The 16,150-nt window shown below is 39.5% G+C and overlaps 1 protein-coding gene across 1 annotated transcript in view; it reads right to left on the bottom strand.

Moving 5' to 3' along the window:
- CUBN (cubilin) overlaps positions 1 to 16,150 on the bottom strand; it is a 146,546-nt gene that overhangs the window by 28,584 nt on the left and 101,812 nt on the right. The window contains 8 exon segments of the mRNA XM_075746285.1: positions 1,277 to 1,433; positions 3,104 to 3,291; positions 5,330 to 5,555; positions 7,441 to 7,562; positions 8,395 to 8,544; positions 11,554 to 11,760; positions 12,750 to 12,921; positions 14,445 to 14,626. Of these exon segments, the coding sequence (XP_075602400.1) occupies positions 1,277 to 1,433; positions 3,104 to 3,291; positions 5,330 to 5,555; positions 7,441 to 7,562; positions 8,395 to 8,544; positions 11,554 to 11,760; positions 12,750 to 12,921; positions 14,445 to 14,626 (1,404 nt within the window).

Consider the following 16,150-nt stretch of genomic DNA (forward strand, 5'->3'; position numbering starts at 1 on the left):
CCAGGCCATAGCCCCTCAGCCCACCGACCAGAAGGACACAGCACTGCCATTGTTAATGGGTTTGGAGCCTGCACATTTCAAAATCCCTTAGTACAGACAAATGTAGCTGAACTGGATGAGGGATTATTGGGGCACATCAGCAGTTTAGCCGCATTTGAAAATGCCCATGTTAGCCCAAGTGGTATGATTTTTGCTTCATGCCTGACAGCCAGGAGAATGCAGTCTGCTGCAGGGTCATCTCTGGGGTGCTTCGCTATATGCAGAGGCAGGAGAGGTTTGCCACCCAGAACATCTTAAGCACACAGAACTGTTCATTTGCATGGAGCTCCTTCTGATCCCAATGACTTGGGCCTTGGGGTTTCTCTTTATTTTAAGCTACAGGCTTAAAAGCGTGCAGTGCACAGTGAAATGCTGGTATAAGATTAGGAAAGGGCATATGAAGCCTGTGACTGTCTCCACTAAGAGGTTGTTAGTTGTTACTGGCAACATTAGTGCAGAGATAAAAACAAAAGCTGTTTCAGTTCAGAATTCTGTATACTTCAATAGTGTCTTCCTCTAAGCACTTAATTTCTCACTGTTTTAATCTGAATCCAGTGAAGGGAAAGTGGTTTCCTTTGGCAGCATTCTACTAAAAAACCAAACCGACAGCAATCGAGCACTATGTCCTACCCCTCTGGTGGGTTTGACCATCACAAAGCACATGCAATGGTGAAAGAAATGGAGAGGCCCACCCGGAAATGCCACTTGAGCTACATGAAATATAAATACAACAAAGCAAAGCAAAGGCCAGAGCAGGTGGTGAGAAGTCATTTCTTCTCCTGAGAGCCGTTTATGTGAAGAACATGAGCTATGCCATATATAGGAGAAATTACCACAGTTTCAGCATGTGCCTTGAAAAGAAGAACAGAGATAAAAATTCTAAAGGAAAGGCAGATCCTTCTTCCTTTTTAAGAAAATTATAGCTTTAGCTTCCAAGCAGTTTAACTAAAGAGAAATAAATTCTTAACATTTAAAGCCTCTTCATTTCTTTTCGGCACACTGAAAAGGCAAAGGTGGCTAAGAATAACTACAAAGTTATAGCTGCATGGAAGATCTTTGTCAAGTCCAACAGTGGAGCACACAGTAACTCCATTGCGTTCAGCAGGGAAACTCTTCGTTTCAAACACTGGACAGAGACTTCAATGCCTTGTTGGACTGAAGTCTGTGTTACTACAAGCAGATCAAACTAATCCAAAATGGACTAATAGAGCACACATCTGGCTGTAATTTTACTTACTACTTATGAAAGATGCAGAGAAACCTGTCCCAGGAGCATCCTGAGACTGAAAAACTGTAGTTATCACATTGTTTGGAGCAACAACAGGATCAGGAGCTGAACTTCCACATCCTGTGGTTAACAAAGCTGCTGCTTCTTCATCATTTCCTCTCCACACCTGAGAAGCCCAGATTGGAAATGGTTTAGTGCTTTCAAAGTGCAATCAAACCATGCATTCAAGAAGCACATGCAGCTTTAGATAGGTATTTAAGTGAACTCTTTTCAGGTAATTACTTAAACATGTACTTGACGCTCACAGTTTAAGCACTGAATTTCAACACACATAGAAAATGAAACATAGGCATAAATGTTTGATGTTTCCGAGTGCTTAACTAGTTTCCTGAATCAGGATGATTATTGCCAAGGATTTAAAATGTTTCCTTAAGAAAAAAATATTTATTCTAATAATGAATTTATTTTTCATCAATGTCTTTGAACAGGTTTTTTTACTTGTACTTTATATCAAAAATATATTAAAAACAAATAATGTTTGTTTTTTTCAAATAATGTGTCTGAAAGAGGTCTAGTGGAACTAGAACAACCACATGAAATTGTGATTGCTCTAAGCTACCATCCTAGAAAGGGTTAGCCAAGGGTTAGTCTGTAAGAGCAGGCATATGAATAACCTCATTCATCTGGCTAGGTGTTTGAGGCAAAGGATGCTCAAAGGATTAATATAGACAGTCCATGGCCTGGCCAAGATTTTGCAAAGTCACTATTGATTTTGGATTCCTCTTTTTTGGCTGCTCAGCTTGGAATGAATGGAAGAAACTTACACCTGTTCTGTACTTTTTCATATCCAGACACCTTCATACATCTCAAATTGGACATTCAGAAACAGAGGTGGACATCACCAAAAAGTTCAGATTTTTCTCTATGGAGAAAATCTCCAGTTGACATAGTTTTGACTATGTCATTCAGGACAGTTTAGAAATTTGAAATTAAAGCACCTTTGCTGGGTGACATTAAGACTTTCATATTAGTGAAATTTATTGTAACATATGACATCAATTCATCAGTGGAGTAGGCTATGAAAAGACAAATCTAATAGTATTTTTTTCCACAGCCTTAAGAAATGAATGCAACTGTGGTTTGTAAGTCAGTAGGTATGGATCAGATGTACAGCTGCTCAAGTCTTCCTACATGTTGTCAAATTATGTTTGCCCTTTATTTCAAGTGGGAGTTGCACTGCTGTGGAGAAAATGAGCACAAAATCACTGAACATATGCCAAATGCCTGAGAAAAAAATGACACTGTGAAAAATTCAAAGCATGTCCACTCCATTCTATTGCTTTGAAAACAAGTGACTCTTGACAACCTATGAAAGATAAGAATGCTATCTTTGTTTTTTGAGATGAAAAAAAGAAGGATTACTGCGACTTGGACAGTTTATACACGTATAAAGAAGTTTTGTAGAATTATAGGGTCACATTCCTGGTTTTTTACTCACTGGAGTAATTGAAATAGTCTTTTCATTACACTATATTTTCTCATTATTTCCTTGTTCTGAAGTCATATGTACAGTTTTCATATATTTCATTTTGGGGGCAGCATGTAGGATGATGAGAACCTGCTGGAGGTGGAGCCTCATGAACAGATAAAAATTAAAAATATGTACAAGCCAGTTCTCAAGGCATATAGAAAATTGACTGTATTGGTACATTCAGTTTATATTTCCTGAATTTTGTGCCTCAGCAATCCTAATCATGACATGATTGCAAAACAGGATTCTGCAATCATGACTTCTTAAAACACTGCTCTGCTATCTAATGCCAACAATTATTTTACCTTCACATAACTGCTCTGGCAACTTCCATTGCTATCTGGGATCTGGAAGTTACTGTGGAAGTTCATCTCCAAGTGTTTGCTTTCGTGCGTAATGATGGTCCATGTGCATCTGGTGTTCACAGGAAAGTTTTGAGGCCAATGAGGAGACTTAATCATACCGTTATCTGAATGAATGATTCCACCACATCCTGGAAAAAATAGCAAGAGGTGGGAGAAATATTCAAATATGTCCTGTTGGTGTCAGCTTTGATTTGCTGCTTGCTTCTGTGGCTGCAAGAGTGAGAGAAGAAAGCCATGGCACCCATTCAAATTTCATTTTCCCTTCTCTTTTGTTTAATTTTCCTTCTTTCACCCCTGCAGCAGGGAGATAGTTACACTCTAGAGAAGGTCTGTCTTTGTACTTTACTTTCTCTTCTTCACAAGCTCCTTCTCCTTGCCAATTCATACCGGTTTTGCTCTGGCCCATCTATATGCTGCTGACAATTAGGACTATTGCTCACATAGAGAGTAAGGGTCAGAAATACATTAATGAGGAGCTTCTCCCGAGACTGTGCAGGTTCCTTCCCACACCTCGCAGCATGCACATCATGACTGACAGCCATTCAGAGAAGTACGCTGGGGAAAAAAAAATCAATCTACTGCTGAATCCTTGTTTTTCTCACTCTGCAACATGTTAATAATGCAGTTCCACATGTGAATCTACTCAAGCTACATCCATTTACCCAGAGCAAAATGGTGACTTCTCCTCCAGCCCAGGCAGCTCTGTGTATCTTGGTTGGATTATGGAGAGGGCTGAAAAACATGCCTTTAAAAATTGTTAACAGATTCATTTATAAGGGGGAATGGCTGGCTATGGCTCTGTGGCAGCTCATGTTCTTAGACATAATAAGTTTATTTAATTTGAAACATACTTGCAAATACCATGCCAAGAATGATTTACTAGGGCTATGCACACAGTACTAGCAACCCATTATTATTTCAGTGATAATGTAGTAAAAGGATGAATAAAGAGCAAAAAAACCTTTGTAACAGTCTACTTTTTTTTTCTTAATTAGAAAATACATATGAGCTTTAAAACGAAGGTTTTAGTTTTCATTCTTCTATGTTAGATAATGGTTCTTGTGTTTAGAAGGATATAAGGCCAAGTTTTGCTCACACGTACAGAATATAAACCCAGAGATTCTCAGTGGACGAATAAGAAGAAAGCTGAGAAAGGACACCAGGTATATAAAACAAAAGAAATCTCCTTTCACAGAGAGAATATCAACTGTGCACATTGCATGTGTATGCCAATGTCTGCTACATCATTGAGGAGTGGCCTTCCTTGCACATGAAATTCCAGTGACAATAGGGAAAATGTCAAAAACTTGCTGAAGTGACAGTGTGTATTCACGCAAGCACAGACTATTGATATGTTTAAGAAGACACTCCATCAATTGACTGTGTGAACTAACTGATGATCACTAGATCACTAACTGATGGAAAGCTGATCAGCATCAGCCAGAAGGTTTACAGCCAGAGGTGACACTAGGGAACACATTTCCAGGTCTGCAGTGAGGTAGGAAGGCACAATGAATTCTGTCCTGCCACCAGCCAGCACCCCTACACTTGCCTTTGATCATCTCCTGAAGGAAAGTCTGCAGATGGTGAGCTACCTTTTTCAACAGAGGGAAGGTAGCTTTTTAAAATGCACCAATTCAATCCTGCATGTGCACCATCTTCAAAAGTGTACCATCTCTGCTAAAGTAGAAGAGGTTTAGGCTGTTGTCACATGTGCTCTTTGAGAAGTTCTGTCTGCCTCTCCATTTTGAAACCAACCTCTTTCTGGTTTTAAGTGTTTAAACCAAATCAAACTGTGAAACAATTGTTATTCAAGAAATAAAATGTCTCATAGTCACTGACCATAGATACCACTGCTGGGAGGATAATGAGCATGCTATCAATTTACAGACATCAAGAAACTGCAAGTGGGAGGCTTAAAAAGTACAAAATCCGTCCAAATTTGATTTCATTGTGTGAGATCAGACAACACTGGTTTAATACTTGACTTTTTTCATGCTGGTTTCTCTCAGGAATGCTGAAGATGTTGGCATGTATTTCTTTTGTTCTTTAATGCAAACTTATTTAAAGAGGAGGAATCCTTTTTAATTTTGTGGTTGGAAAGTGCTATATAGGCATGATGTACTGCTGTGTTAAACCTGACAAAATCAGTACTTCTTCACTTACCTAGAGATTCTGCTGTCCATGTTGCATAAAAGCCACCTCCTTGAATTGAGTGATCAGAGTTAAAGATGATGACTAGCTTGCTGGAACCAGACCGAATAGTCCCAGGGGATGTGTTTCCACAATACTTTCCTACGACAGGAGACCCAGGAGAGCCGCCATTCAGGATGGTAAGAGAGTCCCACTTACAAAGCGAATGATTTTCAATGTGGAAGGCTGTAAAAGTAAGCTGCAACAAACAACAGTGACATTCATGAGCTAACACCAGTCACACCAGTGGAGGGGTTAGAGCAATTCCATCCAGATCCTGTAGCCATCCTAGCACAATGATTTCTGGGTATGCTCAGAAATCCAAATCCAACCCTTACTTCACCTTGATGCTTTGCAGCAAGTATTGCTTGGAGTCTTGTCACTACAGGTAACAGCAGCTTCTTAGCATGAAGACAGAAACGGAAGAGGAACACACAGGTTCAAAACTGGCATTATTGGGATTTAACCATATGTTTGAACCTTATGTATATGCTTCAAAATGGTCTTGAAAATGCGCAGGTGTTGAACCACTTTTCTGCTCTTAAGGCTTCTGGTCAAGAAATCTGAAGTTGCACATTCAAATATAAGTAGCTATGTAAGCAGAAAGCCTTGGATTTTTTTTTCTTCCTATTATTTTGAATCAGAATGCTTAACAGTTGCTAAAAATAATGCTAGTTTCCATTAAATCTGAGAAAAACAGTTGCATGGTTGGTTCCTGTGGGCCTGGATGCATCACATAAATAGACTGGGCTGGGCAGGCAGCTTCTGACCCTGTCTCCCTCCCACACCGACACCATTTGTCCTTGGAGGGATATACACACGGGTGGGACTTCCAGTTCAAAGATTTAGATTGCTGATCCAGTGGACTCCTGGGTTTGTTGATGTTGAAATACTGATGTATACTAATGACTGCTTGGCCCTCTTCCAATATGGGGTCTTTTTTGCCAGTTGCAGGATTGGGATATTTGTAGAAAAGTTTAGCAAATACAGAGTACTTCTTCCTATAACTTTTGTGTGTATTCATTTCCAAAAGAACTCTGCTTGAGGCAATACAAATTTAGCTCAAATGGTTTAAGTTTGGAACTTTACCAGCAACTGAAACTGGCAGCTTTTACTGGAAAAGGTTACTCTGCCTTCACTGAGGGGGCTGCTACTCAGTCCTTTTAAAACAGCAATTTACTTCCATCTGATTAAGATTAGTTCTGCTTTAAACAAATTTGTGGATTAAATAGAAATTTTGTGTTCTACTAAAATAATCCTGTATTCCCTGAAGTAAGTACCTATGCAGTGGTCAGAATATCATGCAGCAGAATAATTAAGACTATGGGTTTGCACTTCTAAAAAAATACCTTTGTAGTTGTAAACAAGGAAAACATGTCAGGGAAATTAGGAAGAGACATTACATATGAAAATCTGCAATGTGTTTTTGCAAAATTGCTCTTCGAATATTTTTCTGACCTGGACCTCAAATGTCATTGATTGGACCTGTTCTCCAAAGGATCAGTCAAATAATTCAGTGTGGAGTTTAGCACTGCTTTGTCATAAAGGTGCTTAAATTGGTCTTCCAGCAGTTTGGATCAAGAAAGTAGCACCTCAGGCAGCCCATTAATAGTTATTGGGAAATAAGGGTAGTATCTATCTCATTGATGTAATTTGTACCAGCAACTATATTATCTTCCAGACTAACTATTAAGACACAAAAGTAACTCTCTAGTGGGTTGTAACTTTTCCGTAGAGATGAAAAAACTTCAGCCTCATATTTATTCTTATGATAATGACAATATCCATGCACATCTAATAACATGAGTTATTTTAGTTTCCTAAACACAGAGGGTCATTGTTTAAAGGAAAAGTTGGTGCTATGTTTTGACGTCAAGTTAGACTAGGATCCTTCTTTTCAAAAAGCACAATCTAGTTTGGTTGTGTTATCTTCGGTCCCCCTCTTCCCTAGGTAAGGACAATTGGGAGATATTTCATCCCTCCACATTTCTGCTTTTCCAAATTGTCTCAAACCTGTTCCTCAAGATTCAGTGTGCTTCTCGCACTGCCAGCTGCAGACACAATCATGGCATTGTGTTACTCACAGTGATGGTTTCACCTTCAGCGGCTTCCAACAACCAGGAGCAGCGATTCAGGTTGCTGTAAGGCTCTGGGTAGTTAGGACTTGAGACAACTCCCCTTTCACCTGACTGTATACCACCACAGGCTGAAGAAAAAAAGTAATGTTTCAATACATTTTAGGAACTGAACACTGTAAGTAAATGATTGGAAGATTATTCAGCTTGTAATAGTATCAAAACATATTTAAGTTGGACTGATATAGGTAACGATGAACAATTTATCTGGGAAAATCCACATTTTAGAAACTTTGTCATTGAATAGTGAGTAAATAGATGCAATGACCTTGAAACTTTGCATTTATTCTGATACTTAATATAGCTCTGCAAAACCTTTGCCAGCTGACACTTCTACCTTATCTTCCATTTATTTATCTCAGACTCCTAAGCAAACCAGTGCCATTCTTGGAACAACACAATCAAGTCAAAAACTTGCTGATGTGTCTAGATAAGCACCAAGGCTAAATTCAGCTGTGATAGGAAGAATAGTTGTGCTGGCAAAGTGGTGTAATTATTTGCACTGATACAGCTTTAAGTGGATTTCAAAATGAGTGCAAAGGTTCAAGCATCAGAATGCATTTCAGCCATGCTAGCACTCCGGAGGCCTATTTGAAGTAAGTCTTGGCTGGTGTAACCCGTTACATCCCTATTCCCAAGAGCAACCAGCTGTTCTGAGTGTTGCACTGCATTGCAAAAACTCAAATGCGGTTCAGGGAATGGGGCAGAAAATAAATCTGAAAGTTCAATTGCTAGCATATGTTTGCTTTAGGTGGACATAAATATTGGCAGGCACTGTGTAACTTTTGAGGATCTCTTTGAGAGCTGATCCCATAGTGTGTATTCCCAGTATCATCAAATGAATGACAACATTCCTCAAAAGTGCCTCAGTCAGCAAGGGCGACATTCTATCAAGGCATTTACCTTCAAATGTGTAATGGGCCAAGAATCCTTTATCTTCTGTATTTTCATCACTTACAAAGTGTACCCAGATCTGGGGGGCAGCTATGACTAGTGGCACAGATGGTGCAGCCTGACCACAAAGTCTGGCTATTAGCTCTCCATCAGCATCCCCTGAGTAAAGAAAGAAAAAAATACACTTTCTGAATCCTAAAAGAGCTATAATAATGTAAAGGAAGACATAGGGCAAACATGCATGTCATTTTGTTTTGACTAGAAAACAGAGAAAAGTACATATTGTGATTAACAACTGATTATGGGTATAGGTGAAGTGCTGCAGTTCATTGCTGGGATCTAAATCTTGATAATGAGGAAGTTCCCTCCAAAGCTGTATTAATGATCCGTTTAATATCTTGGGCTGCTTCTCTCCCCTTCCGGCCATCCTGCACACTTTCATTTTGTATGACCCATTAGACCCGGAAACACAGAAGGTGCCCCAAAACAGCAGACAGTGAGAAGAGTTGGCCCAAGGACCTGATCGCATCCTCATTAAAATCAACAGGGATTTTGAGTTTTCTACCATATAGGGATGTGCTTCATCCATGAACAAGCTGGCACTGCTTTATTAATAGTGGGCATCTCTTTCCTAGGGAGCCCAACATACTGTTCTCTGTATGGCAAAAAAATGCCAGCATTTGTTCAAATCATTGAAACCTAAAAGGAAAGCACAACGCAGGCAGCTGCACTTCTGTGAAACTGAATGTTTGCTCATGTTGGTATAAGCTCTTATCCATCACACTGGTCGAGGTATCAGTTTCTGTCTATTACTGATATATTCTCAGGAGAAGGAAAATAAGTGTAATAGTGTTCCTCACAACATTCAGGCAATACCATTCCTAAGTTTGCTTCTCTAATAACAGCAGGCTGCTGGTCTTAAAAGTTTCCATTCAACAGCAACTCCTAGCTCCATGCAGAGAGGCAGGCTCTTTTTGTGAAGAAGGCAGTAGAGCAGGAGGGAGAAACTTTGGGCGCTCTTCAAAGCCCTTTCACAGTTATTCCAAGTAACATGGCTGAGTAATTTCATCTTTCCATGATATACAGTGACACAGCCATCATTTCAAATGTCTTGAAGCACAGGGATAAAAGGCGACATATAGTAAAATTCTACTCGTGTAATTTACACAAATGCTAAAACCTGTCTTGTTAACATGCACTAAAAATGATACTGAGCTGTACAAGCAGAAGACAATCATGATAAATTACAATTTGGGAAAAAATAACTACTTTGAGCATTAAAATGTGAAGTGTACTTTTTCTTTTTTGCACTTCTTACAAGGTGATTGACTATGTGACAGATGTGACCCAGGTTACTCAATCCCTACAATGTGAAAAGTGACACCAATCACTGCTTTCATGAATGGCCAGTTGGCCAGAGATCTAGACCGTTGATAAACAAAAAAAGTAAACAGAAAGATTGTGCTATAAGATTTGGTTGAAACTGAAAGGAAAGGTCTGAAAAGACAAAATCAAGACTCTTCCATAAAAGCCAAAAGTTAGGAGTATATTTCACTGTAGAAATATGCTCAGCTGTATTACCATGTACATACTACATGCACATGCCTGATAACTTAATAACTTAATATAAACCCTTACCCTAAGAAATTTGAAATATTTATTTTGTTCATTTACATTAAATATTTCTCAATTTGTCAATTCTAGTGCTTCCCCCCCCCCCCCCTTCAGTACCATTAAGTGTGTTGTATGGGTAACTCAAAAGAATTTTACAAATCTCAGCTTCCTTTGGGGTCTCTCGGGTAACTTACTGTTGAATTGGACCTTGCCCCAAATTCACATCTGCTCTGTTGAGAGTCTTAAACAGCACCTGCCTGAGTTCAGTGATATTCTGAGCTATTTACATCTCAGTGCTCATTAAATGTTACTTGTCAGCATACACACCTGAATTAGGGCATTCTGCCTTTGACATGAAGATTAATTAATATGGTCAAAATGAACATTACTATTTAGATAACAAAACTGTGTAGAGCAAAATAAGACTTCATTTTTTTTCCTCTTTCCTTTGATTGTATTGCCTGGCGGTCTGAGGTTCACAATAAAGTGAGAGTAGTGGGAACTGATGAGTAATGGACCAGATATATTTTATTATTTCTTTCTCTGAGTTCTCTTTCTATTATTTTGCAGTTCCATTGCATACGTGGGAGAGAATTGTTAGGCTATGCAGCTATGCATGCTTTGGCTCTACAAAGGACAAACTGCTGGTATACAACCCAGAGCTCTCATTCAAATGAATGCAAATAAGATGTAACAGATTCCTGCTCTCAACATTGTTCCCCGTCCCCCCCTCCTCCCCTCTCCCCCCCCTTTCAGAAATTATTTCCTGGTAAATTAGAACCTGCTCTCTCTGGGACTCACAGATACAGCCTCTCAGTGAAGAAGACAGCTGGAGCTTTCATACTACACTTGGCATTAGCTGAGTGACTTTCATATGACATTTCCTGTTGCTTCTTGCAGAGAGATAAAGATACTCAAATATGCAGAGATATTACTGGTGCATTAATCCTGTGATTGTTTTCCTTTTAAATGGTTTAGCCTGTATTTTGTGATGCAGTCTCACAGGAATTATGGATTTGGTTTTGGAGAATCATCTTACAGAGTACAAAAGTGGGGTATGAAGTGAGTATGGAGCCCTGAGCCTATGAATAATTAAAGCATTCTTTACTCCACTCCTGCTGTCCCTGGAGATATTTTAGGAGCAGAGAGGGAATGGCTATGGACCAAATAAATTGTTTTGATGACTCCAACTTCCTCTGACTGCCATCTTTCAAGGGAGATGAAATGAAATTCTTATTGTACCTTGTAAAGAGAGAGTCAGGTATGTTTTGCAACCACCAAAACAATTCATCCCCCAAAGACACCTGTCCGGTTTTCCATTTTCTCCCCTGAAAGAAAGGGTGATCAAATCCATACATCCATTGCTCTGGCAGTGAAATCCCACTCCTGGTCTGGGAGGCAACATGGAAGGCATGCATGTGAACACCCTCTCAAATGTACAGACCCTACAACAATTGCTCTCTGCAAATATATCTGAACAAGATTTGGCACAAACACAGTTGCACAACTGGAATCTTGATAGGCTTAATCCATTCTCCCACTGAACATACAAACCTATTCGTAACTCCAGGTAGTCATACTGGCAGTCCTGGTGATGTTCCAAGTGGAAATCCTCAAAAGAGATATATATGGATGAATTATAGTGGGAGGGGTTTTCAATGGTCCATTCACAGTTCAAGTTACTTGTGTAATTTTTTACACCATCATAACCAGGAGAAGAGAAATTGCCACCTGCATATCCCATCAGGGTTCCACCACAAACTGCAGAAACAAAATATATTTTATTTAAAAATAGTAATAATTCTTGTATGAAGAGAAATCTTGTCCCTGTCTATTCTGATATGTGCACGTCAGCAAGCATATGTACTGTTTAGATCAAAACTTTTTCTATCTTCTTCCTTTTTTATAATTTACTGCTGTGTACAAGAGAATTCTTGCCTAGTGTCCAAAAATTTATTGATGAGTTTTTAAAAACACATGTGTAAAGCAAAGAAACAACAATTATTCACGGTATCAAATAAAATATTTCAGCAGCACCATCAATACAACAAGCATTATTTAACATTTTGACAAAATTGCACTGCAGCTCCAGTTCAGTAATGCTCAGCCCTACCCATTACCTAATTCTAGATTCAAGAGAAGATTTTTCTGGAACATACCCTCAAGAGCAGTACACTCATGCTACAGTGGGATGCATTGGGGGGACTTGGAAAATCAAGTTCGGAAGACCCAAGGCTGTAGCAGTAAGGCTCTGCCAGCTGCCTCCTCTCTGGAGGCTGTGCTTGCAAAAGTAGGTTAGCTGCACTCTTTCACAAGCTACAATAAATTAATTAACCCCCTGAGTAATAAGGAAGCACTTGAATTATTCAATTTGTCTATGGCACTATGCTTTTTGAATCTTTTTCATGGAATAAGGCCACTTCAGACCATCTCTTACTCAAGACTAAGTACAAAACAATAAATCAGTAGTGAGAGTAAGGACTGTGATCCATAATAGAAGTTGTTCTTTCCATTTGAAGTTTAACATAACAGGCACAAGAAGTCTGTAACTCCCAGAGATTCCCCATTTGTTCAAGTCCTTTCAATTAATTAAAGATATATATCTACTCCCATCCAGAGATGTAAGAGAGAAAAAAAGTTATCAGAGATTTGTTATCTATTTAGGTCATTTTTTTTTACATGTGCCAGTACTTTAGCTATGAAATGACTCATCGCAGATCAATCACTTTTAATTAAAAAACATACACTACCTGCATCTTCACTAGATGCGTATGAGACACTGAAGCCTCTGGTTGCATGGGACATATCTGTCACCAAAATGACTTTCATTGTGTTTCCAGAGGATTTCACTTCAGTGCCTGGATTTACCTCACCACACAGCTTGGCCAGCCGGGGAGAGTTCTCTCTGAGGCCATTGTAAACCTGTTGGGTCAAAATAAACTCTTATGAGATCAAAATACAGTCTTAGGAGAATCTCCTGTATGATTTAACAGCACTTTACATCTTCAGTACAAGGGTCATTGATGTCCCTCACAGCAGGTTAGTTCCCAAATCTACTCAAAACCTTGGAACAAACTTGCATTGCCCTGAGTGGATGAGGGTCTGAAGTAAAACATTAAAAATACCTTGCTTATTTTGGCAAAACACAAACATATTCCCTCTCTCAACCAGAAATTAAAACAGTTTTATTAGGAAAAATAGTGTATTTGTGCTCAATATTTATATCTTCAGTCACTTAATAATGCCAGCTACTGATGATATGCATTACATATCCAATGATTCTCTTTGTATTCTTGTTAAAACTAACATCAGCTTTATTAAAATCTCCTCCAAAATATTCAGTGCTGGTAGGCATTTTTGATTAATTCAAACATTTCACTTTTTTTGTTGATTCAGATGTATTTTGTTCAGTTTCTTTCATACAGCCTTTACCCTAGGAGTTAATTTCCTTCTTTCTACTACTATCTCAGCAGTGCAAGCGAGGCAGAAACAATTTTTCCCACTGAGATTTGGAATATGTTAGAGTGCTGAAGGCACAAAAGCTGGCAGGACAGATCTTCCTTTAAGAGATCATTACTTCATTAATCAATAAAAAGCCAGCTCCCTGTGGTCTGTCTAAAGCATCTGTGAAGAAAAACAAGGAGATCATCTACGAATCACAAGGGAGAGCTACTTCACCCCCTCACACTCATGCGTGGGCTAGCTTCTGATCATACTACAGCTAATTCCAGTGCTTGCACTGCTAATCTGAACAAATGGGAAACAAAACTAGATCTCACATTCCTGCAATTTCATAGAGGAATCGTATTTTTGAGGCATTTGTACATCTGACCAGGTCTAGTTCTGTGTGCCAGATTTTTTTTGCACTAAATAATCAAAAGTCTAAAATAACCATGATAAAATAACCAAAATCTATCTTTTTGGAGATGGGGGGGGGTGATAAAGAGGTAGAATTTCCTGGGGTTTCCCTATCTTTCTTTCAGAATATGCAAGGTCTAACACATAGTAGCCATTTGTTGCAATCTGGCTTTTTCTCTTTCTTTTTATTTTATTTTTTTTAATTGACAACAATAAGTAACAACAGCAGTAGCAACCTCCAAAGTCAAAAGAGACCTGGAGCTCACTGATGCACTTTGTATCCACAGAGAAGAGACATTGAAAGCTTTCAAAAACCCCAGAGCTTTTTTCAATAATTGATAAAGAGCCAATTCCAATGATTTCTTCAAGTCCTCCCCGCTGTCTGGACCATAATTAAAACAAGCAGATGAGTTTAGACACCCTACAGTGCTAACTTTCTCTCATTTATCTGTTTTCCCCAGATTAAATTATGATTTGTCTTAAAACCAGATGTAGACCTGTAAATGACATTTCAGCTCTATTACATCCATTAATGCTCCATAAAGGGATTAGGAAGAGCAATTTCTGCCTTCACGCCCAATACTCACAGCCACATAATCTGACAAGCACCTCCAGTGTTCTTCAGTTTTCATATCATTAAAGGTTAGAGTCACACGTCGGCCTTCTTCCACTGTGATCCTCCATTCACACACTCGATTATGTGGGTATAGGTTAGGATAGTTGGGTGAAGTAAATGTTCCAACAGGGGCAGTAAAATCCCCACCACATTCTGAAATACCCAAATATTGTGATGCTTCTTAGAGTAAAGAATTGCTTATAGAGTTATAGCAAAAAAACCTTTAATAATGCAAGTGTCCTGGTTTCAGCTGAGAGGATTGATTTTTCTTCATAGTAGTAGCTAGTGTGGGGATATGTTTTGGATTTGTGCTGGAGACAGCATTGATAATATAGAGATGTTTTTGTTCTATGGATTTATTGTTGAGCAGTGTTTACATGGGGCCAAGGCCTTTTCTGCTTCTTGCACTGCCCTGCCAGCAGGATGGCTGGGGGTGCACAAGAAGTTGGGAGGAGACACAGACAGGACAGGTGACCCAAACTGACCAAAGGGATATTCCATACTATATGACGTCATGCTCAGTTTATAAGGAGCTTGGGAGAAGCGGGGAAGGGGGGGTGGCGGTGTTCAGAGCAATGGCATTTGTCTTCCCAAGTAACTGTTACGCGTGACAGAGCCCTGCTTTACTGGAGATGGCTGAACACCTGCCTGCCCATGGGAAGTGGTGAATTAATTCCTTGCTTTGCTTTGCTTGTGCACGCAGCTTTTGCTTTACCTATTAAACTGTCTTTATCTCAACCCACGAGTTTTCTCACTTTAACTTTTCCAATTCTCTCCCCCATCCCGATGGAGAGGGAGTGAACGAGTGGCTGCGTGGTGCTCAGCTGCCAGCTGGGGTAAAACCACGACAGCAAGAAAAAGAGCTCCTGAGAGCTTGATTTGATATGCCTGTCCTGTCCATATGTTTGTCTAAACAGCTATGTTCCTGCCAGTCTTTATCACTTGGCCATAAATGTAGTTGAATGTTAATTAACCATAGCAGCTCCATTTAGTCTAATTATCAATATTCTTCCTCTGAAGGCCTCATACCAGGCTTCAGAAGCCTGAGTGACCCACAGAATTTGATGTTAAGCAATACAAGCCTCTCACTGTGGCTGGATTGAGACCTTTCTGCCTTTCAGATGAGTGGGCAGAGCTACACAGAATGAGCAGGGTCTTAGAGTGAGTAATGATGAGGGATGTGTTTTTTCCTCTGCTTGTTAACAGAGGTAGGGAAAAAGCCTTTAGGGATTTTAAGCAACACTTTTCCAGTACAGTTATTTTGTGGTTTTCCTATCTTTGTTATGAATATCAAATTGTGCTCTGAGGAAAGAACACAATCCTGGGCAACTTCCTCTGCCTGACCCTGCTTGAGCAGCGGGGTTGGACTACCGCATCTCCAGAGGTCCCTTCCAGTCTCAATGGCTCAGCAGTTCTGTAATTCTGCTTAAAACCTACTGGTTAAAAACTACTGGCTTTAGGATGACTTAAGAATACAACTCACCTCAGAGTGACAGAACAACATAAACCAAAATCACAGCATTTCTTTACCTTCCTCCTCATCAAGAGAGATGTGGACAGGGTATGTTAGGACATCCTGGACTGATTGCTGGAGAGAAAAGGTGTGGAAGTGTGCTTCATTGTGTGAGACCTACCACTGATGGCAACATCCATTATAGCAGGAGACTGCTTGCCTCT

This window comes from Balearica regulorum, chromosome 2 (assembly GCF_011004875.1).
Source record: "Balearica regulorum gibbericeps isolate bBalReg1 chromosome 2, bBalReg1.pri, whole genome shotgun sequence".
NCBI classification, from domain to species: domain Eukaryota; kingdom Metazoa; phylum Chordata; class Aves; order Gruiformes; family Gruidae; genus Balearica; species Balearica regulorum.